The sequence below is a fragment of the Amblyomma maculatum genome, chromosome 1, assembly GCF_055883805.1.
Source record: "Amblyomma maculatum isolate TAMU_Amacu chromosome 1, ASM5588380v1, whole genome shotgun sequence".
NCBI lineage: Eukaryota > Metazoa > Arthropoda > Arachnida > Ixodida > Ixodidae > Amblyomma > Amblyomma maculatum.
The window spans coordinates 267,612,216-267,628,544 of record NC_139344.1 but is presented as its reverse complement, the minus strand read 5'-3'; the positions used below and the strand labels follow the sequence as shown (position 1 = coordinate 267,628,544).

The 16,329-nt window shown below is 50.8% G+C and overlaps 1 protein-coding gene across 8 annotated transcripts in view; it reads right to left on the bottom strand.

The window, feature by feature from the left end:
• LOC146206484 (uncharacterized) overlaps window positions 1-16,329 on the bottom strand; it is a 252,153-nt gene that overhangs the window by 68,963 nt on the left and 166,861 nt on the right. For 6 of the 8 annotated variants that reach the window (XM_084591193.1, XM_084591194.1, XM_084591197.1 and 3 more), the window contains exons 6-7: window positions 11,762-11,844; window positions 7,449-7,602 (exon numbers count right to left, since the gene is read on the bottom strand). In XM_084591193.1, coding sequence (XP_084447319.1) covers window positions 7,449-7,602; window positions 11,762-11,844 — 237 coding nt within the window. Of the gene's footprint in view, window positions 1-7,448; window positions 7,603-11,761; window positions 11,845-13,708; window positions 13,860-14,028; window positions 14,147-16,329 lie in introns of those variants that run through there. The other 2 variants (XM_084591202.1, XM_084591201.1) reach the window with 2 other exon arrangements.

Sequence of the window (16,329 nt, the reverse complement as noted above, 5' to 3'; positions counted from 1 at the left end):
AGTGAGCAGTTTCGCTTATGACGACGATGAGAAAAGCGGTCGGGATTCGATCCAACAACCTTGGATATAGCAGCCGAGCGCCCTTGCCACTGCGGAACGCGCCGGGGCTTTTACTTTCAAGGACAGCACATTGTAAGCACTGCGCAACCTCAAATTTATTAGTGACATCACGCGAGTGTGAAACGAAGGCTAATTTCACGTGCAAAGCTAACCGACCTTACGGCACGAGCCCACCCTGGCGATGGCAGCGAGGCGGCAGCTGCCACCCATCGGTTTCCGGATTAATGACGCCACCAAGATTTTAATTCATTCCAAGGGAAAAGTTCCTTCACTCATTCATATGCTCACTTCGCCACTCTTTCTCCTCATAGGGCTGGTTTTCAAGGACCCAATTTTTTCGGTGCAATGGAAAGTTTGGCGTTAATCAGGGGGTCCTTTCCTGAATGGTTATCAATGCAGTACACGATTATGTTTCAATCAGTAACGGGCAGGCGTGAATGGTGGGCCAACTCATCAAGTAATCAAAGTGGAAATCCCCCCTTAAGATATATTTATGTACCTAATGGACATTGGAAGATTCCCCTAAACATTTGACTAACAACACTAGTTGTAAATCGATTCGCACTCACCCCACCACTTTTGGCCCTCGGAGATAATTGGTACAATCGAAACACCTATTGCTAAGCTTCTGTAAAACCTGTTATACTTTCCTTTGCAGGCGTACGGTTTCGCGTGAGTGGATACTAAGGAGTAACCAAGCATTGGAGAGTGATGCAAGCCCCGTTGATGATCTCCAGACCCACATTTGAGACAAAAGGGGAGATTCCTACCCTTGACAGCCGCCTCGCTCACCTCTGGGAAGCTCACCATAGCCTCTTAGAGTGATGGAAAAGCCAAAAACTGAACAGAACGCTAAAGAAGCGTCTCTCAACACTTCAAGCACAAATCCAACAGCACTCGAAAGACCTCTGCCGCTCCAATTGGAACCAGATCTGTGACAGCATGTCTGGCAAACTATCCTCTAAAAAAGCCTGGCAACTCCTTCGCCACCTCATAGATCCAACACGAACAAAATCTGCCACGCAACACCATGTTACTCGCCTCATTCATAAAAACAGATGACACAGATACCCTAATCGACACCCTCAAAATCACATACACGTCTCCGGGCACTTCTACCGCTCTCCCATGTTACAACGGATGCCCGAACACATTAGACGAAGAAATCACGAAGGCAGAAGTCCAAGCGGCACTTCTTGCGCTACGAACAACAAATTCTGCTCCAGGCGCAGATCAAATCACAAATTCCCTTCTCCGTAACTTGGACGATAATTCTATCGTGCAGATTGCGGATTACTTCAACAAATGCTGCAATGAAGGCACTCTGCCCCAATCATGGCAGCATGCCAAACTCATCTTCATTCCCAAGCCAAACAAACCACTCACGCTACAGAACCTTCGCCCCATTTCCCTGACATCATGCCTCTGAAAGCTCTTCGAGCATGTTATTCAAAACAGACTTGCCCGCCATATGGCTGACAATGACTTGTATCCGCACAGCATGGTCGGCTTTCGTCCGCACCTGTCGGCTCAGGACGCCATTCTGCAGTTAACGAACGACATTTCCAACCCCCTCACACCAGGACACACCAAAGCAGTCCTCGTTTTGGATCTCTCCGAAGCCTTCGATCGCATCCACCACTTAGCGATCGTTAGTGCACTCTCCTCCTTCAATGTTGGCGAACGCATGTACTCATATATTAAGGCCTTCTTATCAGATCGAACAGCTGAAATCCATTTTGGCCCCCTAACCTCAGAGAAATTCACCCTCAAAAGTGTAGGCACCCCGCAGGGCTCTGTACTATCGCCTCTCTTCTTCAATATCACCCTCATACCCCTTGCTAGCAAATTGAACACCATCCCACACCTACGCCACAAACTATATGCTGACGACATAACCATATGGACCACACATGGCAACAACGGAGAAATAGAGGAAGCCTTACAAACAGCAGCTACCACCACCCAAACTCACGCAAGCAGCATAGGGCTATCATGCTCTGCGGAGGAGTCAGAGCTCAGGATACTAGGACTCCGCATCCAATCCAATGGGAAAAACACCATCACACTCAAGAAACTCCAGCAGATTGCCGGTACCATATCGCACCTCATTAGGAGAGTAACAGTAAGGCACAGGGGAATAAAAGTATGCGACTTATGTCGCCTCGTTCAAGCCTTTGTCCTTAGTCGGGTGCTCTACACAACTCCCTACCTCCCACTTGCAAAACACGACATCAACGCTCTAAATATACTCATTCGCAAAGCCTATAAGACCGCACTCAAACTACACTGCAACACGCCTAACGAACGCCTTGCAGCCCTATATTCCGTTTCATACATCAAGTGCAACACTGCCAAAGCTACAACTCTTGTTTGCGCTCGCCGCATCCGCGATGAAAAATAGTGCCTGCTCTTGAAGAGAGCAAATAATAGTTATTTTGTCTGCAAGCTTACATTTGCCATCAACTTCATAAAGAGCATCTCTTTTAGGGAGTAAGGATCGGATTCGGTGAATTTGTATGTTTTTATGTCGTTTTCGTTCGTGTCGCGTTTTCGCTGCCCCGCAACATTGCCAGCTGTGCCACTAGATGGCGCTGGCTGTGCCCTCCGCGCAGCGCATTTCTTTTTGAGAAAATGGTTCTTCGTTGCGCATTTTTTCTATAAAATCCGCACTGCGAAGATGTCCAGGCACGTGAAGCAAGTTATTGCAAACGTGTATGCTCGGAATAGAGTCCGTTTCCGCAAGAACCACTCGGCCACAAAACGAGCGTGTAGCGATACCCCTCCATTTCTTTCTTGCGGACTACTTGCGTAGCTTTCGCTGCGTTGCACCTGATGTATGAAACGGAGTATAGGCATACACAATAGCATTGAGGAGCTCATTGAAGCCCACAAACATGCCCAATACATACGACTCACACGCACATCAACGGGTCGCCACATACTCTCTCATCTCGGAGTCAGAATACCCACAAATGACCCAGACCTCTTCCCTATAGGCTTCCAAAGCACCGTCGAGCGGCGCTGCTGCTCCTGACAGGGAGCGCCATCTCTGACAGAAAAATACAAACTGGGGATAGACGCGGCGGCCCCACCTAGGCATCCCGTGCAAGTTTTCTCCTTTCGCTCGCTCGCTTCCGCGCACGTGCAGGCGTCTCGCGCTGCTTTGTCGTGCGGGCACACACTGGACGCCGCCGGCTCAGCTCGCAGCCTTCATGGCGTGCGCCGTGCGCTTTCTCTCGCACGAGCACGCGCCTTGACGCGCCCCCGCAGGCGCACCGCGACATGCCACCTGCATTCCGTCTTGATTGGGCAACCTGACGCGTACTTCCATGAAGGATACTTAATTATAGGCGGGAAACTTTTTATTCACGTCTGCACTGTAGAGCAGACAACAGGCGGGGATGAGTAAATATTGATTGCGAATGCGTCCCACGTTAGCAAAAACGTAGGAGGTGCATCTCGAGGTAAGTCTGCTATGTAATTATATTGTCGTATATAATATGTTTAAAAACTGCTAAAGTATCATCAGTACTGTGAAATAAAGTGGCCCGCTTGTTGACCATCGTTTTGACCTGTAGCATATGCGATCCATATACGGATTTGTTTTTATTATTATTACGCCGTTGCTAAAGGAAATCTTGCAGTAGAAGAATAAGTATGTAGTCCGAAGGAGATGTTTCTTTTAAGACAAGAACGCTAGCATTAATCTCATAAGCGCATGCGTGCTCCGTGCGCTGCACGCATAACCGGCTCGCTGGCTCGGAAGACTGGGGAAATCCAAGCTCGTACTACATATTGTTTTATTTAGGTTCTTATTAAACGGTTGTACTTCATTTATGATATTTGGTTTGCCCTCACGAACCCTGTGACGCGAATGGGGTGCTACGTGCGAGTAGTGTCAGTCGAGCCATTGCTAGGATCACTTTTCTACTGCACTTCCAACATATCTCTGTTATTATTAATAATAATAATAATTGGTTCAATTATTGGCCAAATTGCGAAAATCTGTAAAAGCGTCCAGCATGGCATGTTTTCCAACGCCGCCCCTACCCCCGAAAAAAAAAAAAAGGCCTCGTTCCTAGATATTTTCTTGGTCAATCTAAAAATGAAAAGACAGCTGTGGACACATTAGGGCACATTCACACATCAGTCTCGATCGCGGTTGTCGCATCTGTTAATTTGGTTGCTTTCATAGCACTCACAAAGCAGGGAGTGAGCCTAGAAAATCAGCAAAACTAGACACGCGGGGAGCCAAGAGTAGGATAATCTTCCATCCTCTTCACTTTTTATGCATGGTGTTAAACCACTGTATTTTTTTTTTATTCCTCTCCAAGCCATCTTTGTCAACTGTCAACATTTCTGAGTTTACGAAGAAAGGGGAAATTGGCTCTTTTCGTTTCCACAAAGAACGAGAGACTTCTCAGAACGCTGTCATGAGTAGGAAAACAGGTCTTGCGGACACGCTTCCAAAGGAATCTGCAAAGTTTCACACGTGAGCCTCGTCTTTTGGTGCTTCGCCTACTATAGTGGCTTCCCATGACACAATGCTACTTAGTACATCCGTTTTGCATCAGCGGAAGCGTTTTTGTATCGCCAAGTAACCTCCAGGCGCAATGCGATCGCCGTGCGTGCACAGGAAGCTAGCGGAGCGTCTGCTCCGGCGAAGCCCCATCGTTTCACATTTCGCCACCACGCCAAGGATGCGGCGCTGCCGTCGCGCGGCGAAACTTGAGCTTGGGCTCCCTATACCCAAGCATATCCACAAGGAGCTTATTATTAAGCCCCTTCCCCGAAATATGCATCCCCATCTCCACGAACAGCGCCGTATAGCCCGTGCTAAGGCACTCCACCGACAGTATGGCTCCGACTCCGAAACCGCATAGGTGGATGCAGCATGCACAGGCATAAGCGCCGCGGCTGCCGCAGTAAACTCCTCTCTCTCCCCACTTTTTAAGCTGCCACTTCTACCAAACCTCACCTCCGAAGAAGCCGAGGAAGCTGCAATAGCTGCCGCCATAACGTATACGAAAGCAAATTACATTCTCAGCGACTCCAAAACTGCCATTCAAAATTTTGCTCGAGGCAGAGTCCATAGTCCAGCCTTTGACATTCTAAGCTCGTCTGCTGCGCAAAACCCGTCCCGCCAAGCGGCAACGAGGCTGCCAACTTTTTAGCACGAGGTACCATACACCGGGCGCAGGAAGCCTCCGACCTGGGATTCACGAGGGGGCGCATGCACACTTTCAGCGAGCTGACCGAGGCCTACAGAGCCACTCGGCAGCTATACCCTCCGCCTCACTCATCCCTAGACGATAGACGTCTCTAAACGCACACCTTCCTATCCCCTCAATCTCTTACTATCATCCCATTTATCCTACACCCGCATGCACCCTCTGTCCCGAATCACACGTTAACGCCCTTCACATCACTCTCTGCCCGGCGGACCCTCCCCCGCGGGGCCTGGAGCACCTTATCACCTGGGAGGCCTTGCTGGGCACTACGGACCCGGCTGACCAGGAAACTGTCACAAGCCGGGCTACCAGCGTAATGGACCTTCGGGGCATGAACGCTTGAGTGCAGTGGGGCCGTGCGGGGGCCCAGGGATCTGCGAGTCCCAAACTCCTTTGCTTCATCCATCCCCGTTGACGTAAATATGAACGGCGGGAACAGCTTGAACGATAAAATGCGAAAGACTATGGCGCCATCTCCCAACAATGAAAAACCTCATGGAAAGTTTTAGTCAGCTGTGAATTTCTTTAAAGAAGCATTAAAGAGCAAGCTAACCACGCCAGGCTGGGATCGCCACCAAGGAAAATTCACAGCCACTGTTTCTACATACACATGGTGTTTGTCTTTAGCAAGCTTCTAGAAATCCAGTCGATAGCCCCTCACGTCAGACGGAAGCCGCCTGACAAGCGTGCTTGCTTGCCTTTTAAAACGCCTTATAATTCGGCAAGAGGACCTGAAAGGCAGAGAGGGAAGTCGCCCAAAACAACCTCAACAGCTCCCAGCAAGTAGGACCCGAAGATCCTGAGGCACAATTGCAATTCCTCGTGAGTGACAGCATAGCTGGCGGCGATATTTTCGGAAGGTGGGTCATCACGTTGAACTTTCCACGCTAGACCTCAAGAAAGAATTGTCTGCTGAAGACGTGCCGAGTCACAGTAAGCAAACCACGAGTCGGTCGGCACATTCTACAAAAAGCAAGAACAGGCCCAGCGCTTCTCCCGTGACTTCCCAAAAGCAGATTAAGGCATGAATGCAGTCCCATAGCTGCACCTAAGTGCTTCCATGATGACTGCTGCAACTGGGGTGTACTCGATGCGGAAGGACCACAGCGCAGTCTCATACATTGTAAATGCCATCCCAAGAACTGCTACGCAAGCGGGTCATTCACCGTAATGCGCGGCGGGTGCTTCCCGGCCAAAGGTCACGTCAAGGTCGGCCGAAGAAGCACTTGGGAAAAGACAAGCCCAGAATAAAGGGCGACAGCGCATCGGGGAAGCGCGCCACATAAAACACTACAGCAACAATAACACATCCCCTCCACGGCAAACACGATTACTCACACCAGCTTTCTGAGTGAGCGACACTTATCAAACTGTGCCGGGGATGGCTACCACGTGCCGTCCCGGTGTATTGCGTGATAAGGTCGGCACAATGAAATGGCCCCTCCGAGAAGAGGCGAGGCGCTCCGCTGCCAGTCCGAGAATCGCGCGTAGGCATTTCTCGTGACTCGCGGCAGCCGCCACTTCCGGAAGACGGCCGTTATCACTCGGGGTGACGAGCTTAAACGCCGGTGTGAAATGATGCTTTCTTTTTTTGAGGTCCCGGCACGCATAACTATGCCCGCTATCATCTACAAAAAATGCAGCGTCACGAAAATAAGACCTCACTGGCGAGAGGGAATTTTTCGATTTATTGCCGCAGTTGCAATGCATCCCACCAGAGGTGTAGCATCACAAGGAGCGCCGATCATTTCTGCCACTATTTTTTATCCCATGACGAGTTCCACTGTAGCCTGCCACATTGCCACATGAGGGTGGCGAAGATAATCTGAGAAAACCCAAGGACGCCACGCCGGCCGTTCCTCCCGCCACCCCATGACGCAACCACCGGCTGTTCAAGGACACCCCCCCCCCCTAGGATAGGCCGGACAGTTAGCTCGTGGACAGCGAACCAGCGTCACGATGCCGAGGTCAGGCGGCTGCATTGACGCCGACCCTCTGCTCACAAGGACTGTGCAGACACTGCCAGCACAACTCAGCCCAGCATTGAGAAATGTGGCGCGCCGGAAAACAAACTTTCGGTGAGCCTCGGCCGAGTCACGGTTGGGACGGGACTCAGCCGAGGCTCGCCTCACTCGATGAAGAAAGGCACGAGACCTTTGGAGTCCTCCGGGGTCTCCGGCGAAGGCTCGGCTTTGACGCGCACACGACGGAGGCTGCTGCTGCTGCTGGCCGATGCAGACACGGGGAGGCAAGAATTCTGGCTCGTCGCCTGACTGACGAAGCACCGGTTTCGGGCAACTGAGTGGTTCTGAAAGAAAAAAGGCAATTGAATGAATAAAGGGGCAAGCAGCGTAGTCCAATCAAGGAAGGGTACATAAACAGACCCACGGAACGGTACGATTCATGTTTTTTCTGGTGCATGGTGAGCCGAGGAATGTTTGCGCTATTTGTTCAGGCCAATACACATCCCTATCTGACCACAGTTACGAACTCTTAACGCAGGGAAATTACTCTGTCAAGGTTAACTGCACTGTAAACGACAGTCTCCTACATTAGTAATTTATGCGCACAGAAGGTTTTTCTGTACTTATTTCGTCACCACGAACTGCCCCTTCCACCCAATTAAAGATGTACAGGTGCGGACCTAAGTAAACGGCGCCCGCTTTTCCGTTGAAATTAAAATCACGCCTTCTGCACTTCACATATCCCGACTGCCAGTTGCGACTATTCAAAGCAGGAAAATGTTTATAGTAAAATAGCGTCTACAGTTACTTTTGTCCCTACAGGTGCGTGTAGGCCGTATCACAAATTTGAGACAGTGGCCTATGAGCTTTTAGAACAAGTTATAAAAGGCCAGAAGAATAACATTCCGATAACAGCAAAATAAAACGTCCAATTCAACAGCTGATAAGCAGATCTACACCCCACTTGCAATTCGAGACCGCCGGAATGAAGTTGATCACCCTTACGCGAACGATCACTCCGACTGAGGTATAACATCAAACAAAGCACACGCGTGTGGAGCAGAACGGCTTTCTCGCCCCGGTAGCGTTTATACAAATATTACTGCATCACTGGTTATCTGACATCTGTTTTCGCGGTTCTTGTGGTGCGCACAGAAACAATTACCTCGCGGAACTATGCAACCGGATTAAGTGGCAATACAACAAAAAGTTACTTCACAGGCTACACAGCCGCAAAAAAGTTCACGAGTAAGCACAAAATGAACGAACAAATCGTACGACTAAGTAGAAGGCATGCAGCCACGCCGCCACGGAAAGCGAAATAACGAAGGCGTACCGCAAAGCCCGAGCAGACAATTAATGCGCGAGCAGTCCGTACCAACACCGCCAGTAATTTATTTAGCCCCAAAAGTGGTGGACTGACGCGCGGTCGCTAGCAGAGCCGCCGCCACGTTTAGCTCGCTTCTCTTGCACGGAAGCCCGCAACGAGCCCCGTGCGGGTAAAACAACAAACGAGCTCGGGCACAGAGGCCCAGCGCTGAAAGGAGACGGCGGGCGAGTTACGAAAGAGGATCCAAGATGGATGCGTCAAGGAGGGCGGCCATTACTGCGAACCTGCAAGCGGGAAGGCCAGCAAGAAAATCGCCGCGCGCACCGAACGTGACCCCGTTTCTCGAAAAGCGAGCTGCGCCGAATATGGAGTGTGGGAGCGGCGCAAAACCAGTTTGGCGCAGGGACGATCCTTTGTTCGTCGGCCCCTGCTGCCACACGGGAAAGGCGCCCCTTGTGCCAGCACTTCCGAGCAGTTTTTTTTTTTACCCTCCCTGCTGGCCAACCGAAACAACCCTTTCTCGCTCGGAGACGTACCTCTACTTCCATCAAAGATGCCTCTCCATCATAGTAGTGTACACCCTTCTGAGACCATGCACTGTACGTTGTCACCGTCTGGTTATTGCGACCTACAGTCATTTTTTAACACACGGTCAACGCCTGACTAAAGAGTCGGGTAGCCTTAATCAAGAAAAAGACAAAATCCTGGACACACTTGCGTTAGAATACGCAGAACACGATATAATGACACTGAAGCATGTAAGCGTCGGCCCCGAAGGAATGCAATCCAAGGCCACAATAAACTGTCGTTTAGGCACCGGCAATGCATACACTGTTTAATAATGCCAGAGGTGGGTGAACCGTGCTGTCGCAATTACTGTTCGCCAACAGTAGTTACAACAACGCGGGGCATGACGCGCACCAGGCCGTTTGTTGAGAAGGCACAAGTGCAAAATAAAAAGTGGCGCAGCAGCAGCAAGGTTAGCAGAAGAAACTTCGTGCCCACGGTGGTCGGCTAAGGGTCGGGACGCACGAGACATGCTCCCGGAGGCTGGACGCAGAACCAGTTTGAGGCAACCAGTTTCGGCGCCTTCCGGCTGGGAAGTCAACGACCCGCGCCTCCCCCGGGTGCCAGTCAGCCTTCGCGGAGAAATCGGGCCGAATACGCGAGACGACACAGACGCCATTCAGCAAGGCGCGCACCGTGTCAGAAATATCTGGGCATCTTGGCCCGGAACCAGGAGGAGCGCACAGGGGACGTCAAGGCCGGGTCGTCAACCCCAGTCGGACAACGCTTTTGAAAAGCGAGACCTATCACCACCACGCCGGCCACCACGAGCGCTGACCTTCACAACAAATGGCCGCCGCCGAGCCCGCTGGCCAACGCTTTTAGCCACGGCCCAGGAGAGCGGGTCGAAAATAACCAGGACTGCGCCGTCAGCAGACGTGAGCCAGGCTCGCTTCCCACGTCAGCGGCGAATGCTAAACAAGCGCTTGCGAAAGCACGCACGCCCTGCGCAGCCACTTTGGACGTGCTCCCACTTCCGATCCCGCTGACTTGAACCAAACAAAAGCGAGCCCCAAGGGCAAACCAAGGTCAACGCAGTCAGCAAATCCCTTAGGCCGGTGGCGCTGGATTATCTGACCTCTTCAGTCAACCTGAGGTGTCAACTACGGGGAAATCCACAAATATAAAGTCACTTCGCCTCGCCACTTCTACAGTCTCGGCGTTAGCCTGGAACAACAGGGCAAGCAGTTTGATACGAGAGATTGTAAGCTACCCGAAGAAGACAACGTACACTAAAGTCGACAAATAAGACCAGACGGGGCCGCCAGCTAGCTAGGAGGAAAACAGTCCATCAGCGACAAGGCAGATTAACAGAGATCGAGACACAAACGAGAAGAAAAAAAAAAATGTATGACAGGAGCCTGCACAAGCGCGGCCTGACTGTGAGACGACTTAAGAGCTAAGCAGATTATCCTTTCCGCAGCAAGAGGTCAAACATACCCGCTTGTGACACTCCGGGAAAGCAGCATCAATCTACCTGCATCACCACTTAAAATGGAACAGGCGTGAAAAAAAGGAAAAAATAAAATATAGCCACGTTTATAAATTACATGCTCGAACGTAATAACGGATCGGTAAATATAAACACCTATTGTGATCAAACTGACAAAGAAACAGGATCACATGAATCACACAGCAAAACAGCGAGATAAAATAAGTTGCAGACATGTTGCAAGGCTACTTAAAATGCAAAAAACATTTCATAGGAGCCTCGCGAATAGGAGATAAGGCTAAAAAAAAGAAGCAAAGCGCCTGAAGAACGATCCCAAGGCGAGACCAAGGTCGCAGTCCTACGCTGTATCCTGCTTAATAGGCAAAAAACAGGAAAGGGAGCACAGCGAAAAGCACGAGCCAAGAAATGGTGCAATACCTCGCCCCTCGAATCACTGGCGGTTCCAACTTTTTCTAGGGCAACTATTCCTGCTTTGTCACAGCTTCTCGGAAGTCGCCCGAAAGCGGACGGGCCCTCTACAAGCTCTGATCAATGAAAAGGCGAAATAAGTGCAAACGCCAGACAAAGATCTCTTTGTGAACGATCGTCAGTGGTCCCCGAGCGCAATCAAAGGCGGTGGCGTGAGGCGTTCACTGCTGGTAGCCGAATACTTATATTCCAAACGCGAAGCATCGAAACCGCAAATACGAAGCGATCGGTGACATGTTCGAGCACACACACATGGATACACAGACTTGGAGACACGATTGAGAAATAGAACGACAGCGGTGAAGCAGGGCACCTCGTGTTCGAAGTACACAAAGAGGCTGCGTGCAGTCCAGGTGGACACGGCCGCTCACGTTCGTAGCCAGAAGCAGGTATTATTCGACGCTGTGCCCAGCCTTGCTTAACAAGTCCGATCGCAGGTATGGCTCGAACTGCCCAGCCTTGCTTAATAAGTCCGATCGCAGGTATGGCTCGAACAAGGTGGTGAGAGCAGACCGGGCTGCAGTGACCCTCGGTGCGCGCACAAAGGAAGCCAGCTCACAACAAGGGTCCAGACGGCGGGCGGCGTTTTTCACAACATCCAGCAGCACACACACATCGTACAATCCACACGGACCACAGCGCACAGGATCGACGCGAAAATAAAGACAAGATTGCTTTCACTTACGACTTTGAGCGGGCTGTTGAGCGTGCACGTTCTGCGACGAGGCGTAATCCCGACGTTCTCTCCCTTCAGAATGGACTCGACTACTGCAAAGAAGAGCAGAGCGGGGGTCACGGGCGAACTGCGCAGGCGCAGGGGCCGTCTCCTCAACGGCGAGAGAGACACGCGCCCCACGTGACGCCGCGCGCCGCCGTGCGCGCGCCGCTCGACCTGGCGGTGGCGCTCCCAGGCGCCGCCGTCATGCTTTGCCACATGTTCTCGATCGCCTCGCCAGCCGCTGACACATCGCGTCCGCCGTCCTTCCGCCTTGTGCGCCGAACGCACCAGAATAACTGCGCAGCGAAATGTTAATACGTGTCGCAACGACGCTGCCTAACCAGCTGGACAGCGGCGACGTGAAAGAAGTGCACGTCACTCGCAGAGTAAAAGAGCACCTCTCCGGCGTTGAAGACAAGAACCGTAATCGTCTAGCAACGGAGGGCTGCTTTTTTGTTTTATTATTCGTGATTTACAGCTGCTCTCGCATGGAGAGAGGATAACACATACACGATTTATCGACTACATCTTGTCCATGGCCGATCGCACCGATTCGGCTACATAATACAAGAGCTAAGTGCCTGCGGGAAAATCCGATAACGCGTTTCAAACTATGGGTAACCATGATTACTCGTCAGCCGTCCTAGTAAACCGTAGACAACACGGCGACTGCCACAGTGTGATGGCAGTACCAAGGTTCAACATCCGATTGCGTCGAATTTTTCAGCCGTAGGGGTGCGTTTAGGAGACTTGAGTTGTCTCCCGTTAACGGTTTTCAGGGCTTCCGTGAATCATTTTATTCTCAATGTAGTCATAAATCAATCACACGGAAATAAAAAATACACCCACTCCCTTTGCTTTTGCGAGAATCGACCTACTACTGTGCGGTGGGTGGGCTTTTTTTTTTTTTTTACACGATACAAATATTTTGATAGAACCGCTACATATCTGCGATCTAGAATGCATGTCACCGAAATAATATCGCTCCGCCAGAGCGGCAAGCCACCACGCCCTGAAACGCGCTACCCCCTGCGGCGAGGCAAAAAATAGAATGCTTCATCCGATTTTATATGCGGGCTACGCAACACGGGGCAATAATTAGAAGTTCATAAGAATGCTGTAAGCGTTTCCGCAATTGAAAGACGCGTTCAAAATAATGCGTCAAGCTCATCATAAAAAAAAAAAAAAAAAAAAAACGAAAAGAATGCTCTGCATTACAGCTGCCCCTGGGCGAATTTCTCCGGACAACACTCCAAACGGGGCAGCAAACATAGGCTAGAAATTCGCGACGTTATTTGCAGTTCAATAACGGAGTTAGCGCTTATTGATATTAAAGGGAGCTCCCGAAATATTTAAGCCTCAGGCCGCACGCAACTTGCAGAGTTGTACGTTCATGCGCGTCTGGCTGGCAACACATTTTCGTACAGTGCTTAGAAAGGAACACCGACAAACTTTTCGGGGTATATGCAGACCGAAATCTGCCTTTGCAAGCGCTCCGGCATTCCCATGGTGCACTACTTGAAACTATTTTCCTTCGAGGCCACTATTCGCACAGGCTGCCCAAAAAAAAGCCACGTACACGCACTGCAATCGCTTCCAGACGGGATAGTTTGCAGCCACTTCCCCACATCCATGAGCAGTCATGTAACAGGCCGCATTTGGCGCAACAAAGCGTTCCGCCGATGCACACGACCGGAAAAACAGCGCACGAAGGCAATCAGCCGCAACGCTCGTGACCCGGCTGAAGGAACGGGAAGTCGGGGCAGTAACGGGAGACAAATACGAGGAAAGTCATCGCTTTGGCCGGCTTTGTGCTCTACAGGAGTGCCTGGGAATGTGCCAATATTACGCGCATAAAGAGCATTTCGGCAGAAGCCTGGCCCCTGTGTGCAGCAAACCACAACAAAAACTTACGTGGCACGGTTTTCGGGCGATGTAGTACACTTGGCGACGCCGCACTGCTTCTATACAGCTGCGTCACTTTGCTAGCAGGGCAACTCGCAGCAGCACTTAAGCAAAACACAGAGCCTGTCCATCGCATCTTTGCCATCCCCTCTAAATCAAGAGGGGTTCTTTTTGCTAGGGGAGGCGGAAGGCTTTCCTGCCAACATTTTATGCACCCCTGAATACATGCAGAACCAGGCTAAGCTAGACACGCGTCAACATTCGGCACGTTTCTGCCAACACAGGAGAGGGGAAAGAAAAAGAAAAAAAAAAAACGGGCAACTAGGCACCTTCGAAATACGGGAGCTCCAAACGACAGCTGCTGATCACCGGCCGCCCTGACCGGCGAACGGCGGGGCGCGTTGCCCCCGGCACCGACGTCACACCGTGCATGCCACGAGAGCCCCGCTACGCCTGTCCGCAATGCGGCACCCCCGGTGGGCCACAGCCCGAAACGGAACGCGGGAAAGAATTTTAATGCATTACAAGAAGCGGACGACTGTCAAGCCTAAGAGCAAGCAATCAGAAAACATATAAACCAAGCGGTATAAATGTGTCTGCGTGTACTATATTATAGTAGTAACGTGAATACCCTGACTGGCTGTTCAGCTGCCACTTGCCACGCTCGTGATTTTTCGCTCACAACGCCTAGGCCGGATTATAATGTGCCGTCTATCGCGTTAAGAACTCAGGCCGCGGCAAAGCTGGCCACTACCTTAGACCAATAAGCCATCTCGCAGTTTCTTCGCATGCTGATCGAGATGGCCAGCCTTCCACGCTGCGTGTCGGGCGTCGTCGTATTTACGTCCTACAAGTTGCACTACCGACCTTATTCCTAAAGCAGCTTTGGCTTCTTCGCGAGGCTATCCAGCGGAAAGCCGTACGCTTTATGTTTTCAATGTACCGCACATCTGACTCTCCCTCCATTTTAATGAATGAGAACTCCATCCCACAATTGCAAATACGAAGAAAAATTCAGAGACTAAAGTATCTATTTTTGCTAAAAAAAACAACAAACTTGCTATGAGCCCTGAACCTTACCTTACGCCCCTTACAACACGTCCAACAAGACATCATGCACAATCTGTAACTCCGTATCAAGCCAAAATCAATGCATTTAAGTATTCTTTTTTCCCTCGTACTGTTGAAGAATGGAACAAGCTGCCTTCTGATGTAATAATGTCCATTGAATCTATTGATAAATTGCTGGCGTTTTGACCATAGTCGTGTTTCATATTGGTGTATATTTTCTTGTTAGTGTTGAACATGTCGTATCGTAATTTGCTTGTCACTTGTGTTTAGTATGTTACTTTTGATGAATTCATATTTTATTGCATTGTATTCTTTTCGCCCCTCCTGCTAGGGCCCAGTTAGGGCCTGCAGTATTTGGTACATAAAAATGAAAAAAAAAGGTGCCTATCCACAGGGAGGACTCGAGAGCCGCACTTAGAGAGTGAGAGACAGCGGAGAGGGCTTAAAACTTCAGCCCAGATCCATACACATGGAGACAAACTCACACGCAGGACTGCTGACAACTATATGGCAGTGCTACGAGTGCTTCCTGATTACGTTGCTTACGGCTCTCCTGGGAAACAATTGCATACCAGATCACGTCAACTACGATTGGAGATCCTCTAAGGTGGGAATCGTTATGTGCACTCTGACAACGCTCTCTTCAATAACCAGCTAAGTGCACATAATGGACTAGCAGAGTGATCTTCTAATCATGAAGGGATTTGAGTTCGCTTTCGAACACCAATAAAAAACTAACGTGAGACTTTGCGATGGTTACGCTGCTGTTCGCCAAAAACTGCGTACATAAGCATAATGTAGGTGACGAAACTGGTTTTCGGAAAACAGCTACTTCGCGTCGTGGGGGCATAACACAAGCAATTTCCTGCGCGCGGAAAATAAAGGCGTCACAAGCTCTGGACGACACGTTAAGCTGTGCCCAACCACGGTTATTCGACCGGCTACGAGGACGTCCTGCCCAAGCTGTGTCGGGTGCCCGACTGTTTGTTTACCCCTTGGGGCGAACAAGACTTGACGGATCGCCTCTCGGCGGACGTGGTCCAGATTTAGCGGCCAGTTGGCTGCAGCCGACCCACCCAGCCGACTGCGTGGGTAGCGGAAAAGGCACGGGGCTAATCGCTGCTCGCCGCGCACGCCCTGCAATCGAGCGAGACCTTGTCAGCCGGCTGCTTCCTCGAAGCCCGCGCACATCTGGCGGGCGTTGCCCGGCTGACCCGAACTCCGGCCCCAGCGGCCAAGTGGACAAAGAGCAGATAAGCGAGATAAGTGCAACCCGCAAGGGGGCAAATGAGATAGCGTTGGCACGCTTCATTTATGCTTCATGCGTGCGCGCATAACGCACTGGCCCTCCATGTCAGGGCTACTCGACTTGGCAATGAACCTGAGGATGCTACGGCGAACACGCATAACTGAAGTGTTCGCAAAAGTTGTGTGGCAGAAAAAAAAAAAAAGTCATTTTTAACGCATCCCCCGCAACGAGTTAGCACATGCAGGCAACGCCTTTTCACCACTGTCACACGGCACATGCCCCTCAGTAGCCGCAACCCTTTCCCACGATG